This window comes from Echiichthys vipera, assembly GCF_963691815.1.
Source record: "Echiichthys vipera genome assembly, chromosome: 21".
Taxonomy (NCBI): Eukaryota; Metazoa; Chordata; class Actinopteri; order Perciformes; family Trachinidae; genus Echiichthys; species Echiichthys vipera.
Genome location: NC_139846.1, coordinates 10,883,143 through 10,910,846, shown reverse-complemented (window position 1 = coordinate 10,910,846; position 27,704 = coordinate 10,883,143). Strand labels below are relative to the sequence as shown.

Here is a 27,704-nt window from a genome sequence, read left to right as displayed (position 1 = left end):
GTGGAGCTGTGCGTAAGCTGCCTAATAAAAAATGTCACTGCCGGCGCGCTGGTGGGCAGTTAAAAGGAGGAACTTTGGTTAATGAGGTAGGCATACGCATCACAAAGAAAACACAGACGCCTGGTTCGAATTACACCACACTGCAGCTTCACACCGTTTCAACCCATAGACACCTGCACGGCCTGATCGGAGAGAGACGCAAACTCTCTTTGGTGTTTGAAAGCAGCACCTTATGTGTGCTTCTCTTGTTTTCATGCTCTTCAGTTCACATGTTTGCAGTAAAGTCTTCAGCGTCAACAAGAACCTGGTCTCTTTAAAGGGATAGTTCTGACACGGAGGCAAAGCGATGCACTGCGGTCGACGGGGGCAGCAGCATAAATGTATATTAGTATATTATAAAAAACTCCTAATGTACACTATATTTAGAATATTCTCACACCGCCAACAGACACAACCTCCCTTTCTCTACACATTCCTAGGCATGTGTTCGGCTGCAGATCAGCTGTTTGGGTCAGACTTTCAGCAGTGTGTGGAAGAGACAACACATATTAGGAAATAGAAAATGAGTGGACATGAGGATATCTTCATGGGCCAAAGAACACAGGTGAAGATAATTGTTTTTTGGACTGAAAAGGGAAGAAAAAGAGTGAGAAAGAGAGGGAACTTCGGTGGAAAGGAAAGGACTGCCTGAGGTACATTTCAACTGATATTGATATGTTTGATTTTTTTTTAGGTGTGCCTTTTTTATGTGGCTAAAATACTGCTGCTGCCCCCCCCCCCCTTTTTTTTATTTTCCTTTTCTTTTTCTTCAATTCCTTTATTTATTTTCGCTATAAGCTATAGTTTTTACTCTATTTGGTTTCCTTGTGTTATCCTTATCTACTTATGTTATTTATTATTCAGTTGGTTACTGTGACCACGTCTGACATGGGTTGTTGGGAGGGATAGTGGGATTTATGTTAAGTTTTCTAGTTTCTAGTTTCTCTTTTTTCCACTTTTAAGCAAACGCTTTGACACATTGTACAACTGCTTTACTTTTTAATGTTTACTTGCCTGCAAAACTCAATAAAAAATTTTTGGGAAAAAAGCTGCTGCCCCCGCACACAGCGCTACTTGTGTCTGCTTCTCCAAACTGGGCACAAGTCAATCTGTAGGCATCTTCTGTAGGAAATACTCTGGTTGGATCAACACCTCATACAGCCCCACTTTAAACTATCCGAACTATCCCTTTAAGTTGTGTTTCCTCCTGAATAACTGAAGAATTCTATAATTTCCCACGAGAAATAGCTGGCAAACACACTAAATGTCAGCGAAGAAGCTCAACACTTAATGGCATGTTAGAGGTTGCCTTGTTTTATTTTCTTGTACAACAGTTCATCTCACTTTTAATTCCACAGTCTGGGAAAAACATTTTGGAGACAGTTAAAGAATGTGTTGGCGGTTCGACTTCAATAGGTCTTTGTGTATGAATGTGAGAAATGTTCTGATAAATATATAAATATTACTACTGTATTCAATCTTTGTTTGCCCATATGCTGTTGGCACTTTAATATTGGAGGACTGTGAACAAAAAACACTTCCACAGGTTAAGTTTTTCTTCTCATAATGAAAGGAAACTTGTCTGACTCACCTTGCTCTCAAGTGATTTGTGTCCAACAGTCAATTGGACATAGGGACTGGGTTCACTGCTATTCTTCTTTGCAGACTATTAAAGAATAAGAAAGAGGCGTGTTAGCTTACACACAATGCATAAACGTCAGTAACGGACAACATAATTGCACCCAAACTCAAACATTAGTTTCTTGAGTCTATATGTCAGGCACACAATGGTGCAAGTGCCTGTAGTTCAAAAGGGGAGGAACATTACCATACTTTTTGACAAGCAGGGCTGCAGGCAGAGAGGATATGTACCAAGGAGACTGCCAAGCTTTGTCTCCTTTGCGTTCTAATTTTAGCATGCTGGGTCTTGACAGCGAAGTATTATCTAGTCCTCCTTACAGAAGAAAAACCAGCCAGGGGGGGAAGTCTTAACTTACTCGTTAACTCGTCCTGTCCTCTTGAAGACGGTGCTTAAATTTGACATGTATTTCTCACCAGCATTAGAATTAGGCTCTGCATTGTAAATTCAGGCTGATTAACACAATCCCACGCTTTGATAAGCTTCAACTTGAGCTGAGAAGGCACTGCTTAAATATGAGAGGAATCCCTGCTTTGCTTGAGGCTTTTCCCTCTTTATTTTACCCTGTTAAAGTTTTCCTTTTTTCAGATGGAGGGTCTGAGAATAGATAGAGTTGTATGTTGTTGATACCGTAAAGCCCTCTGAGACATATCAGTGAACTCACATTTTTATTTTGATTGACTTATTTAGGGCTGCGTATCATTAAAAAATGAAGATGCCAGTACCCTTAAAGTGATACTGAGTGCTTCATTTAATATGACGATTTTTACATGAATACACTTTGAAAGTACAGCCTGTAATGGATTGTAGCTGCTGCAGCAGTGGGACAATAACACGTAGCATTAAATCGCTGAACGCTTGCGGTGATTGGATGCGAGCGAAACCTTTCATGTAGTCGTTTTTTTTCAGGGTACAAAAAGGGTGACATCAAAATAGCTTCCCAGTGGACGAAAGAAAGCTTTTACTATAACTTTATAAAAAAAAATCGTCTGCAGGTTTATATCAACTGATGCAACAAAGAGGTGCAGAGGTTCAGTCTGTCACCGCACCAACAGCCAGCCAGGTAGCAGCAGCACTGCAGAAGGTCTGGGCGATAAGATGATAAACATCATCGGAGATGTCTTTCACACATATTTTTCTATATTGTTTCTATTGCAATGTCAAAAAATAGCAGTTTTTGCATTGAGGCGATATTAAAGTCATCCTTGAACATTTTGCTCATTCTGCAATAAAGTTATTTATATAAATGAGAAAAAACTCATTTACAAAAAAAGGATGAGGTTATTTCATAAAGACTATATCTTGACATATATCACTAGCCAGATATGAAATGACCTATATCGTAAAGATGATTTTGGCCATATTGCCCAGCCGTACACTGCAGTAAGAAAAACAAAGAGTGAAGCAAACTGAAGCATTTGTACTCCAGGTGCCCTATAAGGCCAAATAAAAGTCAAGCACAATGCCTCAGCGAGTCTGACCATGGACTGATGCTGCACAGAGGGAATGCCACTGCGTGTGACATGCAGAAACTTACTTTTTAGAAAATGCAGAAACGCTGGCCTGACAAGCATAAGTTCCTGCTCCGCACCATAAGCTGACACAGCTGACACAGGCTGGGTTGCTCTGCGGTTTTGCTAGTAAAAAGACTAAATTCACTTCCAGGACAAATGAGCACATTGGACAGACAATTTCTCGTTTAACATGAGTGCTGCAAAAGTGGCCACACTTCCAATCAACCATAAAAACTGAACTGACATATGGAGAATAGAATTCAAATATCTGAGTGCAAAATTAGACCTTTGCATGCAAGATCACTTGAGTGAAGAAAGTTGGAAAACCGTCGATCAATCATTACAAAAAAAGAGAAAAAAAGAGTGTACAGCACAACAAAGGCACAAAGCAGGCAATGCAATCATCCATCTTCATGCGCATTTAAAATCAAAGGGTGATTCATTCTGCTTGTTTGATAATCATCACAATGACATGACGCTGGGTGGTGCATTTGTGGACATAGATGGTGCACACAGATGAGGCACAGGGTATGATCTTTACAGGCAATCCATTTTTCCCACGTTACCTTCAGGGCCTTAAAGACTGAGACTTGCTTCAACCCGTCATAGGTGAAATCCGACAGGTTGCTCTTTAAGCAAGAAGGAGATTTTTGGGGAGGAAGAAAATCACACCCACAGTTAGTAGAACAGGTTGGATATGGCTTAGAGACACGAGGAAAAACCTGGAGAAACATGTTTAAGTATGTGCCGAAAAACACGATTGACATGGGGGATATATAAATAAGCAGCATGAGGGCTGATTTTGTTGATACTGCAGGGAGCTGACAATGAAAACGCCGATCAGAATAATGAGGGTGTTTCCTCAGGCAAGATGTGGAGGAGCTCCTTTGAGACATTATTTTTAACAAGCTATAGACTTTCTGTATCTGTGTAGCTACATATTAATTGGCTCACAAACGCAGAGAGAGCTCTGGCAACCAGCTCTTTGTACTGCAGACGTTTTATATGTAAGCCTTGAACTGAGCACTTGATTTAGCGGAATGTGCATCGGACTAACAAGCAGGCATAGCCGAGTCCTCTGCTGGCTTTGTGTTAATGGTTATTGGGCACTCGAGGTAATTTTCATCAAGCATTACAATGAAACCGTGCAGCTAACACATGCTTTAAGATGCAGGTTTTTAAAGACTCCTGTTACTGTTCAACCCACGTCATCGCACACCACTAATGCTGACACTATCAGGATGCAAAAGTGGGGGACTCACAAATATCGTTCTATACTCTGAGGTATTGCTCTCACAAAAGACTAGACCGGACGCTCTTCTCTCACTTAAGTTTCCACAGCCTAAGCTGCCTGTGAAGACGCTCTTGGGTGAAGAGGAAAGAAAAAGGGGAAAAGGGTGGCGTTATGAGGACTGAGATGGTTAAAAAGTGAAATTTTGTAACTGATTGATACAATGGAAGCATAAAAATAGTATTACATAAACTTGATAAATGTACAAGGGCCCTGAAAAGTAGAGGTCTTGGATCTTTAATGTTCTCATCTGAAACCAGCTAGAAACCTTTTGACATAAGACAGAATCCCTGTGGTGTATTGACATGATCATAAAACATGTTTAAAACATATTGACCTATTTGGGGCTGGAGGCTACATCCATAATAACCAGTCGTTGCTTTTATCCTGGGGTTTAGTAGGTAAGATAATGAGGAACTAGTAAAGTTCAACTGGAGGTCAGAGTAAAAACCAAATTCCAAAGAACAAGGAAAGCCTTCACAAAGCATTTAACAGTAAGGTAACAAGGAATGTAGAGCAATCCTACACATTGACCAATAATCCTTACTTAAACAAGTGTGCAACACTGATATTTTCTTACTAAACTGGTTCAGTGTGTTGCTATATATGGTGTGTGTGCATGTGTGTGTGTGTTTTGGACGGAGAACAAGAAGCCTGCATAAGCCGAATGCTATGTTTTCCACAGAACAGCAGTGACAGCATCAAAATAAAGTGAGCACTGCAGACTCTTACAGGCAGGTTTTTGGCCGAGTCCAGATAGACCACGAGCAGCGCTGAAGAAAGTCCATCATTGGCCAGGCTCCTGTCTGCACGGACACTTCGCAGCACCTGATTGGACAGGAGCGACAGAAAAGGCAGTCACCACAGAGGAAAATGACAATAATTACTCTGTGAAAGCAAGAGAGTTTGCTTTTGCTCAGCCTTGTACCTGGTCCAGCTTCTCAGGAGTGGAGAGCAGTGACAGCCACTCCAGTTTTAGGTGGAGTTTTCCTGTCGGGGCTTCTTCCAATTCAAACCACTGCAACAGTGTTACAAAACGTCAACGTTAAGGGACCAAGTTCATATTCATTATTGTAACAATTGGCTAAAGAAATTATATTAAGAACCTTAAATGTCTATTCCTCTGAGAAATATAATGTCTAAACTCAAATTCTAATGAAAGAGTGGAGGTATAATTTTGGCACATGAAATGGTTTTACCTCATCAACTTTCTGCTCTTTGTGCAGCTCAGTCATATCGATCATCAGGCTGTGGATAACGACACATAATTACTCAAATTGCGGTGGCAAACAGTAAGCAGAGAAATCACGCCACTTAATCTCAACAGAAGGGGGTCCAGTTATTGTTTGGCTGCTTTGTGTTACAGCCTGGGAGTAAAATCAATTGACTTTGCCCTCGGGCATGGTACTTTTGGATCACACCTCTTCTTTACCTTAACTGATGTTCACGAGCATGGATAATTCACACCTTCCCCTCGGGTTTCAACTTTGTGTTTCAGACACAATATGTAATGCCTTACTTTTATATAGAGCTGGCCACAGATGGTCCTTACATATCAGTCACGCTGCTGAGCTGCAAAGAGACCTTGCCCATTTCACACAGCCTGTTCAAGGCAGGTTACCCCACCATTCTGTATAAAAGGTGCAAATGAATCTTGCAGTGGAGGTAGTAACAGAGACGTCTGTGTGAAAGGGACAGCCAAACGCACAGACAAAGACACTAGACTCCTACACTGTTATGTTACACGTGCCATCTCTTTTGGATGATTTCTAACATCACACAGTGGGGCAGCGTTATGCCGTTGTTGTTTGTTTCACTGTAAAGAAGCAAAGCTGGCTTAATGGCGATCTTCTTTACACCAGTATTTTGGAATCCCTGTTTAAAGGAGGCTCTTGTTTCTTGTGTAGCATATGTGATAAGATCCGAGCAGGGAAGAAAATGAGAGAAGCTCACCTCCCCAGGAAATCATCTTTGTCAGGATCCTCATCAAAGAGCTCAATCTCAAGGTGCTGACCTGAGTGCTCGTACACCAACGCCTGGTGAAGAAAAGAACATGTCGATGTTCATGCAGTTATGTCCAGTCAATAGACGGTAAACCTTCGTTACTGCAGTTTGGGAGAACACACTCGTCACCTCGTAAACTTCGTTCCATTTGGGATGGAGGCTCTCCTTCACCGCTTTGCTCTGGAACAGCTGGTTGCCGATCTGCAGTATGCCGTATGGGTCAGACTTGCCTTTGATCAGCCCTCCCAGAAATGTATCCTTCCCCTCCAGATCTTGAGCCTCCAAGAAGTGAATCCTCAGGACTCCCTGTGGAGACATGCAGAGCACAGCATTGAGGGTAGAAAATCCTCTGACATCTTCAAGGCACAATAGTGTATGAGTTGGTAAGAAGTGATATTACCTGCAGCCTACTTCCGGCCGCCTTGCTCGGACACACTTGTTTTCTTAACCTTTCTTTTGATCTCATCTAAACACCTATAACGTTTTGTGACTGTATCATGCAGTAGGAAGCTATCACAGTGGAAAAATCTGTCCACGGACAAACAGGCATATAAACACCTGGCAAAATCCTCAAAACCGCCTCTGGGGTGACAGTAGGGTTCATTCCAATGATCAACTGATCAGCTGATGTGGTTCCACATTAAAGTCAGATTGGGACAATAACTCGAATCACTTGAAAAAAGTGCAATGGCATGAAATCATTATAGCCTAAAATATCTTAAACATCACAAAATGATATCTCCTCTACAAGGATGCTGTCTGTTGCAGCGTGTTTACCTCGTTGCCACGGATACAGCAGGTACTAGCAACATAGCCTTGATAATCTATTTTGTAGCTTTGGCTCTTCATTCTATTTTAATGATGTGTTACTGACAAAACCCTGATAACTCATTTATTTTATTGCAAAACTATTCATAAAACACACATCACAAAGTCCCCATGAAATCGGACTATTAAGAACTTTCAGCAATTAACCATGAATTCCCTCATGAACCAGCCCAAGAGAGAAGAGGCATATTGAACCACCTGTTTAATAGCATTTTAAACTTCATCATTACCTTTGGCATGGGGAAGCGTAGCCTTGCCAACTCCACATCTCCAACCAGTGGAATGGTGACACGATTGGGTAAAACCAGATAGCTGTAGATAATGTCTTGAATCAGATTGTCAGAGAAGCCGCTGTAAGGGCAGGAGGGAGGGGGAAGGAAGATAAATAGAATGAAGCAATGAATTATTAAATAGACAGTAAGGGTGCCCTTGGGTTAAAAGTATTCTCCTTTATTCTGAGCTTAGTACAGGGCATCTCTGATTTACATGAGGGGATAGGAAAATTGGAGTCAGTTCAAGCATGTTGGTGTTGTTAGCCAACAACCCTCTGAATGCCTCTCTGATCCACTAATGGTTCAACACTCTGTGACAACAACAATGACAGTGGGGGCAAAGATGGTGTGACCGCCAGGCTTCTCTTCATTCATTTAGCTGCCGTGGCACAGCTGGAAAATTGCAAACACAGATTGATATTTCAGATTGAAAATTCATCATCCGGTTTTATTGCTCAGCGTGTCCCTCGAAGAAAAACTGTTGTGATTAAAGCGCATCTGTCCATATATCATGATGTGCATATTCTAATCAAAGGCGTCTGTAAACTGGAAGTGATCCTCAGATTGTCTCTGGAGAGATTCCAGGACTCTGAAAACACAACGGCTCAATCTATCAAATGAGCGGCGGGAAAAACGTAAGTGCTGCCATGATAGATACAACACCATGGTGAGTTGACAAGCCACCTAATATATAGGACATTTACTCGTACACATGGCCTGATGTACCTATCCCATGAGCTTCCTAGTTCTCCACCGGTGTAGCAGCTTACAGTAGCTAGGGGACAGCCTGTAGGTAATTGGTGTTATAAATTTAAAGAACTGTTTCTGTGTCTTGTTGAATTAGACCCACAGTGCTTAGTATATAAGGGGCTCAGTAAAAAGTCGTCATATTCCAAACCGAGAACATAAGACTTCCAGCACCTCCTTAGAAAGTCCAACTGTAGTAACTACCTATACAAGTTGTGCCCTTTTTTCAGGCGTTAACGTTATAGTTCAACTCTTGGAACGCATCAGTGCCTCACGTTTCCAAGCCTGTAAAAGACACAGCACGTGTACGGCCCCTTATACTGCACAATTTAGGTAGCTAGCAGCTCAGGTCAACGATGACCTGGACGAATGAGAACATTCACAGGCCTAATGTTAACGTAGTATAACAACTGACAAAGGTTGCGTAGGAAGGAGGTCTGGGTGGATGGACGGGTCCAGAAAACTGCTGTTCGCTTCTCATGCGAAAATACAAGTGAGAGTTGACTTATTTTAACTTTAATACATGAATTAACATGGAAGTTAAATCACGTACTGTATCCCCCATGTTACTTTTTCCGGAAAAGAAGAAACTATTTGGCAGGGATTGAACCCATGATTCAAACATTGTCATTTGACTGATGGTCCATCCTTTCAACCACATGAGCTATTATTGAAGTAGTGACTAAAGAAAGGTGCACTATTATCATTTATAGCATAAAAGGGAAACATTTTGGAGCAGCTTGGTATTACAGTCTGACAGAATAGGATAGAACAGGGTTGAAGAAACTACTCAGAAGAACTCTTTTATTCCCACTGCAATATACGCTTTAAACAAGGCCAAATATACACAACTTTTTAATGCAATTTTGCTCTACACGTGGTTTTGTCGTTTCATTGAAATGTTTGTGATTTTATGAGTCTTAGGTTCTTTTTATGTTGTTTGAGCAAATAACTGAAGGCAATTTTCTTTCACTATGTGATAGACAACGATGATTTTTAAATGAAATTGAAGCATTAATAATAAGCCTATAAAATCTGTTTCACAGTTGGCCAAGAGCCTTCACTCTATAAAACCCTTTTCTCTTAACTAGTCTCAAAGCATCAACCCACCCAGATGTCATCAGTTTCCAATTTGCCAGCAGCTATTTGACATTTTAGAGCAAAGCGTAGTTTAGTTTAGAGTTTTCTTGAGTTTAATGTAGGCGCTGTTCAAGCTTTACAATTAAAGTTTTATAAATGCCTGCAGTTAATTACAACCTTGCAAATGTATTCCTGTCGTAACCTAATTGTAACGGGTAAGTCATCACCGTAGACAGGTGAGTCATTTCCATGGACACGTGACAATTTCTGAGACTCCTTCGGCAACTTCCTTTGCTGCATCGAAACAGCACTGAAGCAGCACAGACACCATCTGCTCGGACAAAAACTCAAATGAAACAAACTCAATTTAGCCGGCTGTTTTTGTGTCTGGAGTCAGGAGAAACATTCATTTGATCATTCCTCGGCTTATCTTCCAATGAAACGGCAGGCTACAGCTCTTCTCTGTGAACGGATTAGACACATAATGATTCTCCGGGGGGGGGGGGGGGGGGGGGGGGGGGGGCTGATCAGAGACGGAGCTTTTCTCCAGCTGAGGACTGAGGGTGTAAAAGGATTCCTGCTGCATCAGCGCTTATTGCTACATTTCAGTTGCTCCCCTGGCATAAACGCTGGTACACCCAACACACCTGCTTTTGTGTGTGTGTGTGTGTGTGTGTGTGTGTGTGTGTGTGTGTGTGTGTGTGTGTGTGCTTGCATGCGTGCATGTGTGCAAAGAAACAAAAGAGGAACCGTTTATTATTCATTTTAAGTGTGCTGACTGCACACTCACACTTTATATTATTCAGTTTTGTAAAGTATGGTACTATGTTTTACTCTCTTGTGAGCCACGTCAAACTCAAATTTATGTCATCCTTTGACAGGCAGTAATGCTTTTAGCCTTGCCACCGGTATGGTTCTAGAGAGGGCGATGTAGGTGTGTTAGTCCACCACTTTTGTTCAGACTGAAATATGTCAACGTTTGCATGGATTGGCACAAACATTTATACAGATGTTTATGGCTCCTACAGGATGGATTTTGACATTGTTTGTGATCAAACTGACATTTTTTCTGGATTCCTGTGGGATTCCCGTGGGTTGGGAGTCATTTTCAATATTCATCCTGTCACTGGGACGGGAAGCATAACAATAGGTCCATTTTTATACATAAATATGGAGTTTTAATATGAATAAAAGCTTTTGTTTTTATTTTGAACACAATGCTAGTGATTCTGTTGTATTTTTAAACTCTTTTCTATGTGAGAGTGATAAGACAGGAGTGAACATCTTCTCCCATATCAGCCCCTACTTTGTGATCCCCTGACTTTTCATCAGGCATCACCATGAGTTGACATTTGTGGTTTTAAGAAATATATACAAACAATATTGAAGATGAGCCCTTGAGGTTTGGAGATCCTCTGATTTTTCATCTAGCACCATCATCAGTACAAACTGTCCAATACTTTGGTTTATGACCAAATAACGGCAAAACTAATGCCATTCCCATCAGCCTCGGCTGTACTTTAATGATAATTATAAAATGTTAGCATCTTATCACACTAACCTAAGATGCTGAACATGCTAAACATTATACCTGCAGAACGTCAGCATATTAGCAATGTCATTGTGATCATGTTGCCATGTTAGCATTAGCCATTTCAGTGCCTGCATTCAGCCTAACAGAGCCAGTGGCATGGCTGTAAACTTTTAGACTTGTTTTGATTCTAAAACCAACCCAACAGCGATGACACATCACAACATGTAAACAAGTAAGACATGTAGGCAGCTGATGCTGTCTGCCCGCTGCATTCAAGGAACTCGGTCGCGGCAGCTACAATTTCACCATCTGGGCCTCTCCTATAGCAGCTAACCCCTCTTTTCCTGCACGTGCCCCCCTTCCTCTACAACCAACACACACACACACACACACACACACACACACACACACACACATCATCGCACAAGCTGCACGGATTCATTTCACCCCCACGGAGGACTCAACAACAGAAGAGACTGAGCTCTGCCTGTGCCAACATGTCTGTCCACATCAGCAGGGTATATCACAAGCCACTGTAATCCAAGAAAATCACATGCAGCATCCATACATGTGTCACTTTATTTGGGGTGTAAACAATGTATGAACCACTCGTGACAGCAGTGAGTAATTGTGCTGTTGTCTTCATCAGCTCTCTCTTACTCTCTGCTCAGCCCACACAACTACCCAAGGGGAAAAAAACACTTAGTATAAGCAAGATAAACTAAGCAAAATGAGGAAACAAGCAGAACATTTCCTAATCTGAGCTGTTTTAGATGAAGTAGTTAGATCATTAGACTATAATCTTCCTTTGGTAATTCACAGTAATGTGTAAATGTGAATGAACTGCGTGTCACATAAAAATGCTTGCAAGCTCTGGTCAAGCTCTTAATCCCAACAGTGACAAGGACAAGGACACCCTTGGCATCCAGAAAGCACTCAAAGCTAAAATATTTAGCAGGAAATTCTTTCAGTATATTTGGTGGATTAATCTTTGAAGAAAACTGGACAGCATTCAGCGAAAGTACCCCCTTCATTTTCAGATTAAGTATCAGTTGCATAATTAATGATTGCTCTTTAAAACTTAATCTAAATCCATCCTAACCTAAATCCCCAGACAAAGCCTGACATTTTTGTAAAAATTATTTTAAAAAAAGGGTTCAAATAAAAACCTATTCAAAACTATACTATGAAAGAAATGTAGGCATCGAGGTCCCTGAAACCAAACACTTTAAACCTCCTACTTTTTCTTGAACTAAACAAAGACATGTCTTGATAAGCAAGAAGAGCAAGTTTGAGCTCACTTACTTGAGCCCAGGAATGTCAAGTATATTGGTGAGACCAGTCCAGTTTATGTCCAGAAGCTAAAAGAAGAAGAAAAAGTAAAGGAGAAATGAGTTGGGCAGAAAGTGTGAATGACTTGAAATTGATCTAAGCACTTCATTTTATTGTTTCCTGCCCTCTGAGCCACATTTACCGCTTGGTAATCGTATTTCCTGGCCAATAAACACTAGCTGCTGATAAATAACAGTGAAGACATAGGGTCGTACACAAGTTGCAGCAAAATAGTATAAATCAATAGTTCTCTGGATGAGTTTCTATTGTTTGAAAACAAGGCCCTACTTAATTTAAAATGTGTGACTTATCTCAGGGCACACCACTTTTGCAAAGGAATGGAAATTTAAAAAATACACCCCGACCTTCTCTGGCCTTATATATTCGAGCTTATTGTTTTTCAGTGTTTCCATCTAAGTTCACTTCACCATTTAAGTCTATACTGTAAATAGCTACAGTTACAACAACCTCCCATGGATACGAACACAAAAACACCAGCTTAATAAAATATTTATGAAACTAGCAGCAAGCCTCTGGGTTCTCATTAATTTTCAGGGTATATAATGAGATTAATGAGGGGCATGTACTCTCACGTGGTTGAAAGTACGTGTAGAGTCCAAACTGATGCAAAACCAATGTCCGTTCACTTTCTGAGCTAAACCAGCAGCAGGTATGTCAAATGGGACATGAAAAGAGACTGTAAATCAAAGAGAGTGAGAATGACACCAGCTGAGGCCTGAAATGCAGACAGATCCTGCCTCTCAGTGAGCTTTGATCTGTTCAAGCTCAAGCAGCTTTCTTAATGAGGCTTTCCCACACCACTTTTCAGCCCAAGCTGCTTACACTGCAGCAGATACACTGTGATGCACAGGGGAGAAGGGATCACTGCAGGGCTTTGAGGGATGTGCTGGAGTTGTCTGGGACCCAATCCCAATGTCTACACTCAAGGACTCACGGATGTCCGCGCTAAGTCCAGGAGGCCCAGCCACTTAGGCCTGATGTGGCATTGAGGCTGGAAGATGGTCTCTAGTTTTGATGTAGCGATCTATTTTATTGACTAAGGGCGCACTCACACTGTCCATTAGTACCATGCCCAAGCACGTTTCACGGCTAAAGTCTAGTTTATTCGCCTGAAGCGGTACGCTTGCCGGCCATGGCCCTTTTGGGAGAGATGGGCTTTTGTAAAGCATGTTTGCACATGTACGAGCACAAGCACGAGGCCTACGGCGGTTCTGACGTCATTTTTTGTGCGCCTGTGCAGACATAGGGACCATGTCTGCACAGGCATGGTCCCAGAGGGACCATGCGCGGACATTTAAAACAATGGCGGCGAAAAGGTTCACGTTGGTGTGATGCGGAGGTGGAGTGTTTACTGCAGATTTGGTTGGATGAAAATATTCAAAAACAGTCGGACAAGATGCACAAAAACTTCGAGGTGATGACATCAATCAATGCGTGTGACGTGTTACGGCGTGATGACGTATAGGCAGCAAGAAGCATTCGCCGAGGCCCAGGTAGTGTGAGTACAAACGGGCCTGGGCCGCGGAAGGAGAGGGAGGGAGGGACAAGTACCCTAAAGCACGGGGAATGGTACGGATGGACAGTGTGAGTGCGCCCTAAATGGTATTTGTATATATATTTTTTTTATTCATTTCAAGCATGTTAAATTCAACGACAAAACAAATGTCAATAAAAAAATTAAAAATAATAAAATAATAACATAATAAAATAAAATAAAAGGGAAAAAACATAATTCATTTCATTTGCTATTTTCCTTTGTTTACATGCGTGAAAAGGAGTAGGAAGAAGTATAACCATATTTAATCCTACCCCTAACTAATTAAATCATTATTTACAATTATTGAGCTTGACATACTTGTCATTTATCACACCCAAAGTTACATATTTACAGTTAAATACAGTACATAATTTACACAGCTGTGTAACTGGGGTTTAGTGACAGTGAAGGTTATTTGTATTTATTTTTTCCAAAATCTCAAACTATTTCTTTAAGACATCAATTTTGCCATTTTTATACCGTAAAATGTATTGAATAATCCAAAGCGTAGTCGAGAAGCATTTGTTTACATGATAACCAGTGGTTTGGAGGAGATATCCTCCTCTGCTTCACAAGTCCTTACTCAAAGTGTAAGACTGTTCAACGGAGCCCTCTTTAGATCTCACAGCAGAATGTGTTACAGCTTTTAATTTACAGTGCACTGAGTCGCGTTAGTGCGATTGAACAGCCCCACTGTGGCCAAGACCTCTTATGGTCTGGAAAGGTTTCTATTTGATTTGGCACTCAAGATCAGGCCTCGTATGGCGGACTGAGAGTACGAGAGTAAGTTATTCAGATTCCAGGGACAGAGAGTCTTTTCCCGGCAGGAAATTTCTTTTGCAATTTATTTTCTCTCTCCTGCAGTATATGTTCTAGAAGCAGAAAGATTGAGAAGCATATGTGTTTGTGTATAGACGTGTGGGGCTGCACAATGAGCTGACTAGAGCTGCTGACTTCTCCCTTCAGCCACCTCCAGTTATATTTTCACCTTGAGCTTTAGCTGAGTGCCTGGGGTGGAGAAATCTGCCAAAGTAGGGCTGGCTTGATCTGCTGCTATTTAAAGCTCTGCTATAGTTCCACTGGGTCTTCTCATTTGGTATAAATCGGCCGAACATTTTTCAGCTGTGTGCAGCAGGCGTTGGGGAGGGAGATTGATGGAATGTGCACTGGAAAATATTAGATATGCAAACAACTCGCAACATGAAATGCAAATCATGAGAAGTGATGTAGAGTGTTTAGGTTGACACAACAATGTTGCAAGCAATGCCAGAGAAGGAAAACAAACAGGGAGTCAGGGCTGAAAACAAAAGAAACACAGTGTACTGTGACTCAGCCGTGATGTGACTCAAATCATGAACATTTGAAGTCAAATTTACATGACACATTCATGCCTGAAAGAGGCACACAAATAAAACAGCAGGAATTAGGGATTGATTTGTTTTATGAGGTTTAATGATATGACAATTTGTGAGAATATAAATTACAGCAAGAGCCAAAATGGGGTCTAAACTACAATAATGACATTTTGTGATATTCGCAGGAATGGGGCCAACCTTGTCACAAATATAGAACAAAGACAACAGAAAGAAAGTGCATTTAAAATGAACGTATAACTGAATATGTTGCACTGCAGCATCGTGTCAGATGCTGGAAAACATTACACAGATCCCAAATCCCAGTTTAATAGCCTCGACTCTAATCATATTGCATTTATCCAGACTGCAGTGTCATTGAGACTTCCTCTGCTGCTCCGTTTAACACATTTAATTGAATCAACTAGTGTCGTATTATCAGCGTCTGGACTTACCGGCTTCTTGAGAAAGAAAACAGATAGAGCACCAACAAGAGGCATATCACTCAGCAACGGCTCCATCACCACTCTTAACACGCCATGGATCTATGGAAACACAAGTGGAACATATTGGCACGCACACATATACACAAAGGGAGAGCTAAAGGGAGCTGGCCCTTGACATTCCTCAGCGGTGGAGCCCTTAGCTGTAGCACATGACAGGTTGGAAACTCGATCACGTCCTGACTTCCCACCTGCCCTGTGTCATCTTCCACCCTCGCCATAACATATTATGACAATTACAAGGATTATGGTATTGGGAGTGCTTTACATGTGTCATGTGGACAGAGCATAGCAGCTCTAATCCACAATGGGAGAACAAAGGGTGTTTAAATTCTAGCACTGATATATATGTTTTGAGGCTATATTTGTATTTTCAGGAAGGATAGCAATAAAACTAACCCAATCCTAATAAAGCGCTAGTGAACCCAATACCAATAACGCTCCTGAAACCAATACTCATTTGAGTTTGCAGCCTTGAAATGCCATCCCGTTCATCATCCCGTCATCTTTTCTGTGAGCAAGGAAAGTTCAATTTGATATGTTTCCTGAAACTAAAGACCTGAAGAAAAAAAAACTGAATCTAAAAACAGGGAAACAGACACTTTGTCTTCTGTGACATTGCAGCAGCTGCTTAGAAAACCACAAAGAGAGTCGACTGGCAAACCAAAAGAAGGTTTATACACTTGAAGTGGAATGATGAGAACTCAAACCTAATTTTAAATGCAAGAATTCGTACAAAAGTCTTTAAAAGAAATTGGTTCGCCCTTTACCTCTAAATGTTATTACACAGTCGTGCATAATGTCTGTCTTTTCTATTGACCATTGATATATTTGAAATCAAAGTTTCTTATGTACAGTAGCTGTGGTAAGGATCGAAGTCCATCATAGTAGTGGGACCACGTTACCAGTGCAGGAAAGAAAAGGAAAAAATGCTGTTAATATTTGACTTTGTGCATTAAGTTGCTGTTTTTTATGTGAAATAAGCCTAGATTAAAACGCATACAGTAATCATCACCTTGTACCAACATGAGTAAATAAATAGAATACTTTTGCTGTTATAAGTGCATGTAATGTATATGTAACAGCGCTATTTCTGTGTGTGTGTGTGTGTGTGTGTATGTGTGTGTGTGTGTGTGTGTGTGTGTGTGTGTGCGTGTGTGTGTGTGTGTGTGTGTGTGTCAGAGACGGAAAATGGAAATTAAATGAATTCAGAGAAAATGACATCATTGCTTAATTTCTTTAACAAAATCTTTGGTGCAATTTTTGCCCCACAATCTCATTTTTTAGGGCATTTTTGCCCTTTGTCCCCTTTCATTTCTGACACGACAGGTATTAAATAAATAATAAAAGGCCAATATCCACCAGTGTTTAACCCCTCTCCTCACAAGACCATCAGTAATCTTAGCGGAATCACGGAGTCAGACACACCTGCTCTGTGTAATGAAACCAGCTCAAGGAGTGATGGGGACTGATGTATTAGTGGCTGATAATGAGCTGCTGGAGATATGTAGGTCTCCCTGAGTTATATAATGGGGGCAGAAAGTAACAAATGTCCCAGAGGCATGGACCTAACAGCACTTGGTCTCCAGGGAGGCACACTGATTGTTTTCCCTGCCTGCCACATTATCTTCCAGTGCAGCAACACAAAAAGGGTCAAGGACGTACGAGAACACAAAAACACACAAACACACTTCTGTAGTCCGGCAACAGAGAGCAGGGGAGTCTTGAGGAAGATGCAAACGAAGAGGTACATATGTTCTGTCAATGTATCATGGTTACTTTTAAAATGATGTTCATTTTTTTTAGAGTATCTCAAAGTTAACTTCTACAGTTAAACTTTTGTTGTACTTAATTATCTTTATAGTTCTGCAGAAGGAGTCCCAAACCTCTGAACCACCCAAGCAGCCGTCTTATATAAATCTACAGGGTTATAAATTAATAAATAGGACAGACCAAGAAGGAAAACTCCTCTTGAGGTTTCTCAACAATCGCAGAGGACTCCTCCGTCCAACTGTTCACAACATTTAGACATTTGATGCATCCGCGGTTCACAACGTGTACACTTTTGTTGTATAGGAAAGTATTTTTTCAGGAGACAGGGTCGCGGTCATGTGCCTGTGACACAGGGTTGCAAGAGGGCAGTGATCTATTTTAAAGGGGTCTCGAGTAAAGAATAATGTTGGAACCAATACTGTAAAACATTTCATAATGGTTGTTTACAAGTGCTTCTATTGTAGTATAAAGTGTGTAAACTTTTGCACATTGCTTGCACAGTTTTGCTCATTAACTGCACCTCTTTCATTTTTGTTCAGATATAAATGAATATTGGTTTATGTTCTTTACCAAAACACCAAAGCAAATTCCTTGTACGTGAAAACCTCCGAGGTAATAAACAGGATTCTGATTAGCATGTATTTTATAGTGCATAAAATAAGAAGAAATAATGTCCGAATACATTCAGCATCCTTTTTCTATGTGCTGTAAAAAAATGTCATCCACTACTAACAAAGCCTCGCAAACTAGATCGGACAGGACAGACCTTTATGTCACTGTGAACTTTATATCTAACTCTTCAAGTTCATTTTTCATTTCCTTTTCCACTACTGAGGCCAAGACTCATGCCAGAGTAAAGTACCTCTGTGAGGATGTGTAACAAACTAGAACAAAAAGAAATGTCCTTACCTGGATGCTCTTTATGCCAGCTTTGCAGTAGTAGCGTTTGATGTCTACGTCAATTTCAGTGTTGCCAACAAAGCTGAGTGACAAAAACACAAAATATGTATGATTAAAAGAACTCTTGTGTCGGATAAGAAATGACTGATTACATTTAGACATCATGGTGAGCCCATGTTATATTCATTATCTCTCATAAACACAGACATGCATCAGGGTTTCCTTCTGATGTGATATGATCGTAGCTCATTGATTCATATTAAGCATTTTAAATCCTGATGTTTTCCAGACCTTTAAAGGCTTTTATGAAATCAAACCCTGCTTTTGATACTATTTATGGTCGGCGTCTTTCCAGCACAAGCCGGTCAATGTACTTACATTCAGTAACTAGAAAAGTAGAAAAGTGCAGTCAGTAGAGTGCAGATCTCTGCCAGGAGTGTCGGGGGGCATGTGGGTGGGGAACTGGGAGTGCAGTGTCTTTAAGATGCATAGAATAGTGTAACAGAGTGTCTTGGATTCACCGAACTGCATAAACTTAAAAAGGAAACAATAATCTGGAAGATAAGTCCGAACTTCTCTCCCTACCTCCCTCTCTCCTCCCAAACAGTTGTCCCTCCCAGCTCCTTTACAGTCAAGATAGCAGCGAAGATAACAAAACGTGGCTTTATCCATGTCATATCGTGACTTACTTTATTGGATCATACTGTAACATGCTGGGTATGGAATCTGCAGATGGTCCAGTTCAAAAGAAGACTAAACTTTTCTATGAATGTCAGTTTTTGAGTCATGACAAACCTTTTTTTTTTTTTTGTTTTTAACCAAGTCAATTGGCGGAAATGATTTTTTGCCACTGAATTAGTTGTTGACCACTTCAAAATCTCAAATTAGGGAGTAAAGAACGACGCAAGCAACGAAAATGACAGCTAGCACTAGTCACTAGCAAGCAGCTAAATGTTGTATGCAGTAGACTGTGGGCCAATAAAGCAGTAATTTCTACTGCCAGAAATCACAAATGACACTTTGTAGCAGGCGTGTTCTCTCAAATTAGGGAGTAATTATCAACACAAGCAAACTTAAATTATTACAGCTTTCTCTGCCGCAAGCACGTAGTTACATGTAGTAAAGAGCAGCACGTTCTACCGGAGCTTGCGTAGCTGTACTTCGTGGACGTGCCCGGCGTGGCATGCCCGGAACAGATGACCTTATTTGACAATCCGAGACAGCTTGATGTCATACAGTGGAGAGGGTAGAAAAAACTGTCTGAAGGATGGCGTTGACAGCAGTCTGTACCCTGAGCAGATCTGCTCCTGGGGGATTAGACTGGACACCCATCAACACTTTTACCTCCTAATTTGAAGCTTTGGTCATGTTTAGCATGAACATCGGACGTTATGACAGAAACTAAGGAAAAGCATAATAGGTCACCTTTAAATTGTGAATCATGGCAACCAGGATAGGTCTTTGAGGAAACAGTCTTCAATGTGCACAAAGAATATTACACGCGACAAAATGAACGATCCCCCCACACTTACGCCTGGCAGAGATATATACCTCTCTATATTAATTTTTATTTTTAGTGTGTTCCACGCTGGGTTTAAATTGGATTCATTAATGTAATGCAGCATTACTGTATCAAATTTCATCTAATTGATATTAGCTTCACTGTTTAGTGTTCGTGCTCCCAACACCATATCGGAGCTAAAGTTTGTGCTGCTCGCCGTGATTTCCTACTGCTGCTGTGTCTCATTAAAACGAGTCTTGACAGCGGAGCAGTTGTAAATATTGCAGGGAGTAATGGAGCAGCCATACTGAGCTGTTAGATAAAGAGCTGCCGGCGACAGGCTGCATATCTCCAACTTCTCAGCAAGGTAACCAACTTTACTGCGCTCTGCTGTTGTGTGGAAAAGTACTTGTGCTATGTGCAGCATGAAGTCAGATTCCATTTGCAGTAATATGAGTTTATTTGGCAGCGCAGCAAACAGACACCCCAGTTGGTCTCCTGTTGTATTTCTGACATTTTAATTTCTGTCAGGGGGGAGGGGAGGTGCTCCACTGACTTAACACATCAAAATCTGTCGGACCTCTCTGATCATATGCTGCATTCCATTAACCTCGGAAGTCGGAGGTCTGAATTTGGGAATGACGTCACACTTGAAATGACCTTGATCCAGTTACAAAAGTCTTTAATGGGACAGGGGTTAATCACTGCTGGCAATACCAGTTGATATCGCATTATGTGGTGTTCCGCGCCTACAAAAACCATAGTAACATGTCCACAGATAGATGGACGGCACTGTGTGTACGACTGATTTAACGACACACAAATGAGATGGAAGTGAGAATAAACAGTATATTCATACAGCTTCAACTACTGTTGATGCTGGGCCCTGCCGTGCTCGCAAATCCTGGAAATTATAACTATAAGTTCAACTGGAACGCACATCAGACCGAACTGTCAGCGATCAAGTTGCATTGTGGGTAATGTAGCCATCAGGTATTTGACATGAAGGAAGAAAATATACAGCAGAATAAAAAGAAGATATCTCTGGTTTTGCTGCATCGATTTTGATCTTGCCCATCGTGAGTCTGCCAATGTTATATAAATGCAAAGCTACTAAGTAGAACTTTTTCAAGGTCTGTGGAAACTTTAAACCACAATAATAAAAAAGCTGAAGACCTCTTCAATGGAATCCCATTGCTAGGCAACAGCCTGGGTCCTTGTTAACTCATTCACATACACTTCAACAGGAAATAAACTGGGACACATTTGGAATATTTAAGTTTACAACTGTGAAACGGTTTATAACACTCACTTACTCACACAATAATGATTTAAACAGGGATCTGGAAGGCTCACCTGATCTGTAGGTCCATGATGATCTGTCGCTTATCCACATTTTCTGTATAAACCTTGACCCCGTTGACCCTCAGGGGCTAAACCGCAAGAGAGGGAACCATTATGGCTGCTGTACCACTCCAGTCCATCAACACTACACCAAAAACTCCACCCCTCCCAAAGCCCTCATGTGGTGAGCACAAGGTCGACCCCTCTCCTGACCTCCACATGGAAACTATTTATAAAACAAGCGCATGTGTCAGTGACGTGCACGTATGTTCACGTTTAGGCTCCAACACAACCGCCAGCTGTCCCAACGGCACCTGCTGCCAGTAGTCTGTGTTGTCACTGCTGAAGCAACGCGTGAGCACAGAAACACTGTTAAGAGGTGCTCACTTTGTCTCCCATGTCGATCTTGCTGAAGCAGAAGGTGCTGAGGTGGGCGTTGGACTCCTTCACCGCCGGCTCGATCGTCTCGTGGAACAGTTTCTCCACAAACTGGCAGATGTACGGCCACATCTGTTTCACCGTCTGAGGGGATAAAGAAAGAGAAGACTGGACTTTAAAAACAAATCATTGTAATCTTGTTGGGACAAACTACACAATGTTGCCCTTTTCCATGCTATAATTATTCTAAAGGGCATGCACTGTAAGACTTTGTCAATGTCATTACACGAATGCCCCTCTCCTAAAGCTACGTCATGCATGTACATCTCCGTCACTGTGAATTATATAGTTTCTTTAAAATATTCAAAATGTAGCTCTATTTAGGTAGAACCTTGTCAGACTCAAACACATCAACCAGGGACATCAGCAAGTACAATTTTGATGTGTACACATGAGTGCTTTACAATTTACATCCAGGTCGTTGCCATGGTGATTCACAAGGGTTAATGCCTCTCCCAGTGCTGCGGGAACAGGGCTGCATGTTAAGTCAAATGTGCTGCAGTGTACAGTGTGTGGCAACATCCAAAGCCCCAGTGGGAGGAGGAGAGAGCAGAAAAAGCGACAGACATCCCATTTACTCCAGTGTACAAGAGGGCAATAAAAGGAGGGCTTCATTCAAGCAAACAAATTCAAGCGACAGCCGCTCAATTCCTTACCTTGTTCAGCCACTCCACTCGCTCTATATCTGGGAAGTGGACCTACAAAGGAGAAAAGAGAGCGGATCATCTCTAGTGTATGTCAGTTTCAGTAAGGCCAATAATGATATACTCAAATGCTGAACAAGAAAGTGCGCTGGCATTGCCTCCATACGGCTCTAACAGACCGTTCCTGATCAGCTATCAAAACAAAGAACAGAGAGACTCAAATAACAACACACTCTCTGCTCAGGACGCCATTACTCCACTGTATCACTACATAGAAAATATGCGTCTGCTGCTATTTTAATGTTCTGATATGGAGTACAGCTACTTTAAAGGCAAGTTCCACTACAATCTATCCGGAAATATTTGTTCCATCTGACTTTAAATTATGTTTGAAGATTCTGAGTGATTTTAAAGAGCTTAAAAGTTTAAAAAGCTACACCTTTAGAGGAAAGGCCTGCAGTCCAAACTACTTTTTTCCTTCACATTGTGAATGTGAGCAAAGAGCATTCATGCCATAGTTTTCAAATACCACTGAATTTGCAGGATGACCTGAATACTGTTCTTTTGTGATGCCTCACATTTCCAGACCTGCACAGATCTCCTCACTATAATAGTGCTGAGAGGCCGAGCTGCAGTTTGACTAATCCTCTCTAAACAGGGCATTGATTTAACACGAGGTAAAGGAAACCCCTGTAATGAAGTCAATACCATGCACAAAGGTGTGCAGCAATGCACAAACCAACCTAATAAATAACAGATAACCATCTCTCTCTCTCTCTCTCTCTCTCTCGCGTGCGCTCTCTCTCTCATGAAGGCATACAGTATATTCCCTAATCTCAACAGTCAGATGAAGTGGTGCTTCTGGCTGGAGTGCTAGAGAGATATGACATGCAGTGCGACAGCTACAAGAGACAGCACTATTCCTCATGGAAGTAGCAAAGTGCTTATCCAGCATTTTTGTCAGAGTATAAAAAAAGCAGTGACAAGAGCAGTAAGATGTGGAACAGAAAGTTTAAGTTAATATGACGGATGCAGGCCTATAGTTTTGTTAAGAGGAGAAGATGATGATATAATCCTCTACAAGGCTTCATTAATGCACCTGACACAGTGACCTTATTCAGAAAATGTAGGTGAGGTAATGGATGATGCACTCATGAGAAATGTTTAAATGTTGGCCGATGAAACTGAGCAGTGCAGCAGAAAAAGGAAGTAAAGCACCTTAATTATTCAGCGCAATGCTGTGTTTGTGTAAAACTAAAAGGTTATTGGTGTTTATGTCTTAAAAGTGTAAATAACAGTGTGATAAAACTAAGACAGTTATTGAGTTCAGACCTTATATGAGCATACTGAGTCTGAAAAGTAATCAGTACCTGGATACAAACAAAGTACAAACTTGTTGTTAATTAGGTATTATGTACTTAATGAAGCATCGTGTCTACATCTCTTGAAAAAATAGAAATTTACCACATTCAGAGATAAAGTAGAAAAACTATTTGACTTTGAACCTTTAATCACATCCCATTAGTCACACTGACAGAAGTGCATCTACGTGTGTTATCTGCTATAGTAGAAAGTCTGACTCTACAACAACACACCAACAGTATGCTGAGTTTGTAAAGCAGCATATTGGTCTCCTCTATCTTTTCTATTCAGTGTGTGCAGCAAATTGGAAAAATGACAGCACAGATAAACTGTGACAGATGCATCAGAGCAAAGCACAGCTTGAATGCAATGACTCTGTATTTACTGCTGGAAACATCCTATGTATAATAAGTGATTGTATTGAAATGACGATGTAATACAGCATTACATGTATGATGAAATTGTAGGGTCGATGATGAACAGCTGCACTTGTGTTTGCTCAAGTTGTTTCATTTACTGATTGAACAAATGTCTGCTGTCCTCTGACTGGATAATTCAGCATCTATATATGGAACTGTTGTGATGCTCGTCCATACGCCTGACAAAGCAGATCAAAACATCATACATTAATAAATACGCCAGCAGTTAGCGAGACTGTGCGCAAAATTTATTCTCCTGTGATATCAAACTAAAATCGTTCCATCCCTTTTAGTGTAAGTAGCTGCAACACCAGCCAGCCAATGAGTCACCCCGGACAAAGACAGCTGGAATGAATGGAATAAGGAGTTCTCTTTAGCAGTAGAAGTTTGGCAACGGTGCACTCCCCTAAAAAGCCTTTGTGAAAGCACTGCCATGTCTATTAAGACTCACTTCCGCCCAGTGGGGAGAAACTTGCACTAGGGAAAGATTTAGGAGCTGTAACTGGTGACAGTCCCCACCCCTGATGACAGCGCAGTACAGATGCAGTGATATGTGCTCAGCGTGTCAGTCTGGGGCATGCTAATCAATTGATCTAAAACCCCGGAAGGTGTAATATGATTCCCCGTGATGCACCACCTCACCAGATATGATCAGAGTTTCATGTAGTGCTTGACTTGCAGTTTCCCTTATAAACCACAGACTTAAGGCAGAGAGTGCTGAGGCCTTTCATTAATGCCTTTTTCCAGTGGGATGCTTTTGCTTTACCCCATCGAGCGCCTCCACCCCCAGTTAATAGCACTGATGCCTCCTCAGGCGTGTGTCAGCAGATTTAGCAAACCATCCAGCTGAGGTGACTCTGGGATGAGTCTCATATGGAAAGTGTTGGATTCATATAGTTTGATAAGTTAAAAGGGAACAATGGTCTTTTTTGAAAATTCATACATGTTTTTCCTACAGTCCAATAATCTAGTAAACATCAACAATCCTCCTGCAAATAAACCGTGGAGCTGCTCCAGAGGAGGATATTGTAAATGACAGAAAGCACCCAGGGGAATATTCTGGCTATATGGGTACACTGCAATAGAATAAAGCAGCAGAATAAATTTGGGAATAAAAAAGAAAACAAACAAAATCAACCCCCCATTCACTGTCTATGGAGCGGCTCCAGATGTACTACTTCTCTGGTTTGGGGCTTTGCGCGAGAATAGCTAATGTAACTTTCTAAGGCCATAGAATTACATATTTGAATCTTTAATGTAGGCGGTGTTCCCCCTTAATTTGCATTTTATTTGTGCTCTTTTTTTGTGCTCGGATAGTAGTTAATTAAATACAATGTAGACTGTCCCCTTAGTGATCTCCAAAACTGGACCACTGAGACCATCTGGGGTCCTAAAACAGGTTTAAGTGAATAAGCAGTTACTCCAGTTTCCGCTACAGGAGATATACAGCACAGCACCTGAATAGATATGAAGGGGCTTCTACAACCACTTCATATTCGTCCACTGGACTATGTGGAGACGTTTGCAGGAGTCAGAAGTTAGTCTGACACTGAATCAGTGAATATGGAATTTAAAGAACTGATGATAAACAATGTATATCCTTCATTAAGGTGCATTACGTTATTATAACACCCCCCAAAAAGGCCAAACCATTTACTTTGAGATGTTTCCCCCAGACAGCAATTAATATCATGGGTTACACTGTGTCTACCAGGGCTGCACGATAAGTTTTTGAATGTGGTTATAACAATATGACTTGTGATCAATAAAATGGATATTAAAGTGTATGCAGTTTTGCCTTCTTGCTGATTTCAATATACAGCTAAAATACAAGAAAGTGTCGGTTGAATTTCAAAAAAACTAAAAGGAATTATTTCCAACGTTACATTTTGCAGTTAAGTTTTCTTCTGTGTCTTTCGTGTGAGTGTTTCGAGTGCTCAGGAAAAGTCACAGAACATCTGGCTATGTTAGACAAATAACTTTGATCTGCTGCAATTCAAATGCCTGCAGTTAATCCTCAAACATATAGCATCTGATTTGTGTTTGGGTACCACTTGATTAAATTCAACCTGGTGTCTCATCGATTAAGCTATAAGCTCTTTCGAGGAGGTTTCCGATGGTTTCCAACACCGTAAAACACTAAACTGTTAACCCTGACAAGGGAAAAGACCCCCACAGTGGTATCTAACAATTTCGGCCAAGATAAAATGTTGCCGTAATAGAGTGCAAAAGAGATAGCAGTGTGCATCCCAAAATAACAGGGACCCTGTGAGCATGTTTCCCCTACAGCGTGGTGTCTGGTTTACCATTGTACCCTGCTGTATTTAGACTGGGACTCCGGTCTAATGTCACTGCTGGGGGGGACAGCTGCTTCATCACAGCTTTGCAGCTCAACTCTGCTCCTCCTGCTCTTGTCAGCTGATCATTTCTTCCTGGAAACTCAAAAATATTGCTCACAAAAATACCACACGCTCTTCAGAGAAAACAGCTCAAGCGGGATAAACGACTGTGGGCATTTATTTCATCACATTGTGCCTTACCCATGGTGGTAGATCAGAGGTGGTAAGGCTCTGCTTGATACTTCTCTCCTCTTGCTCAAAGAAAGCAAGTGCTCGGCTCAGTCGGCTGTGCTTCCCCCCAGTGTTTCTCCTCCACCAGAAAAAGATAACAAGTCCAATCAGCAGCCAGCTGAAACTGAACTCAAAATAGCCCAGTGCGTAAATGGGGAAAATGAGAACAAACGTCTTTGCGACGTGAGCCCATGTTTGGGTGAGCTCGCTGGTCGAGGACACCGGGATATCCTCGGGTATGTTCCCCACCGAGGGATGGGGAAAGTTGGCGTTGTCGCCGGGCTGAGCGGGGGTCGGCGCGACGTGTCCGTTCTCCTTAGGTGAAGCGGGGCTCGCGTGGTGCGCATTGGCCCCTCCACGTATATCTGGCATGCTGTCTTTAGACATGTCTCTGCGCTCCGGAGTACGTCTTTAAACTGTTCAAATGCGGAAACGAATGAAGGGTTTGGCAACACGGTGCCCCATGTGCGCAGCGGTTCCTTTCCTGTTCTCACGTTGGCTCACCTGCGCACCAGCCCATCGCCTTCAGAGGAATCGTTGGCATTGGCCGCCTTCAGTTTTCACACAACGGCTAGAGGCTTGGGGATGAATCCGGCATGGTTGACATGGGCCACTGAGCCAGTCCAGTCCAGTCCACAGCTCCTGTCGCTCTGCCACCAGACAGGTTCACTGCTCAGGGATCATCGGGCACCGTGCGCCGCCAGTGGTGCCCGTTGCCTAGCTACAGTGTAAAGAAAAAGCCTGCCATCTGGTGCCCAGTAGCGGTCAACGCAGTTTGGCATTATCATGACGAGCACAGAGAAATGGATCAACAGGGACAGGCACACGTAACAGTACCCAGGAGGTTGTTTTAAAAAAGGTCAAATAAGGTGTGAGATGTGTCTGAAATGGTTGCACAGATGTTATCCTGTTAATTCTGTTATTGTAAGATATGTGTTAAATGTCGATCCTGATGAAAGAAGACAACATCTCTCTTGTGCATGCTCTTTTAGTATAACACTGTGACATGAACTTACCCTCTTTTTAAACAGAAGGTTAGGTATACAACTTAAACTCAAAA

The 27,704-nt window shown here is 41.6% G+C and overlaps 1 protein-coding gene across 3 annotated transcripts in view; it reads right to left on the bottom strand.

Annotated features, from left to right (window-relative positions):
• esyt2b (extended synaptotagmin-like protein 2b) overlaps positions 1-27,243 on the bottom strand; it is a 34,729-nt gene extending 7,486 nt beyond the window's left edge. The window contains exons 1-15 of one of the 3 annotated variants that reach the window (XM_083935735.1): positions 26,615-27,243; positions 22,306-22,347; positions 21,599-21,733; positions 21,224-21,300; positions 18,376-18,448; positions 15,646-15,735; positions 12,254-12,309; positions 7,546-7,666; positions 6,617-6,793; positions 6,437-6,519; positions 5,683-5,731; positions 5,412-5,501; positions 5,216-5,311; positions 4,455-4,556; positions 1,631-1,705 (exon numbers count right to left, since the gene is read on the bottom strand). In XM_083935735.1, the coding sequence (XP_083791861.1) occupies positions 1,631-1,705; positions 4,455-4,556; positions 5,216-5,311; positions 5,412-5,501; positions 5,683-5,731; positions 6,437-6,519; positions 6,617-6,793; positions 7,546-7,666; positions 12,254-12,309; positions 15,646-15,735; positions 18,376-18,448; positions 21,224-21,300; positions 21,599-21,733; positions 22,306-22,347; positions 26,615-27,031 (1,683 nt within the window). In that variant the 5' untranslated portion in view covers positions 27,032-27,243. Of the gene's footprint in view, positions 1-1,630; positions 1,706-3,758; positions 3,822-4,454; positions 4,557-5,215; positions 5,312-5,411; positions 5,502-5,682; positions 5,732-6,436; positions 6,520-6,616; positions 6,794-7,545; positions 7,667-12,253; positions 12,310-15,645; positions 15,736-18,375; positions 18,449-21,223; positions 21,301-21,598; positions 21,734-22,305; positions 22,348-26,614 lie in introns of all 3 variants that reach the window. The other 2 variants (XM_083935736.1, XM_083935737.1) reach the window with 2 other exon arrangements.
• Between the last annotated feature and the right edge of the window lie 461 nt (positions 27,244-27,704).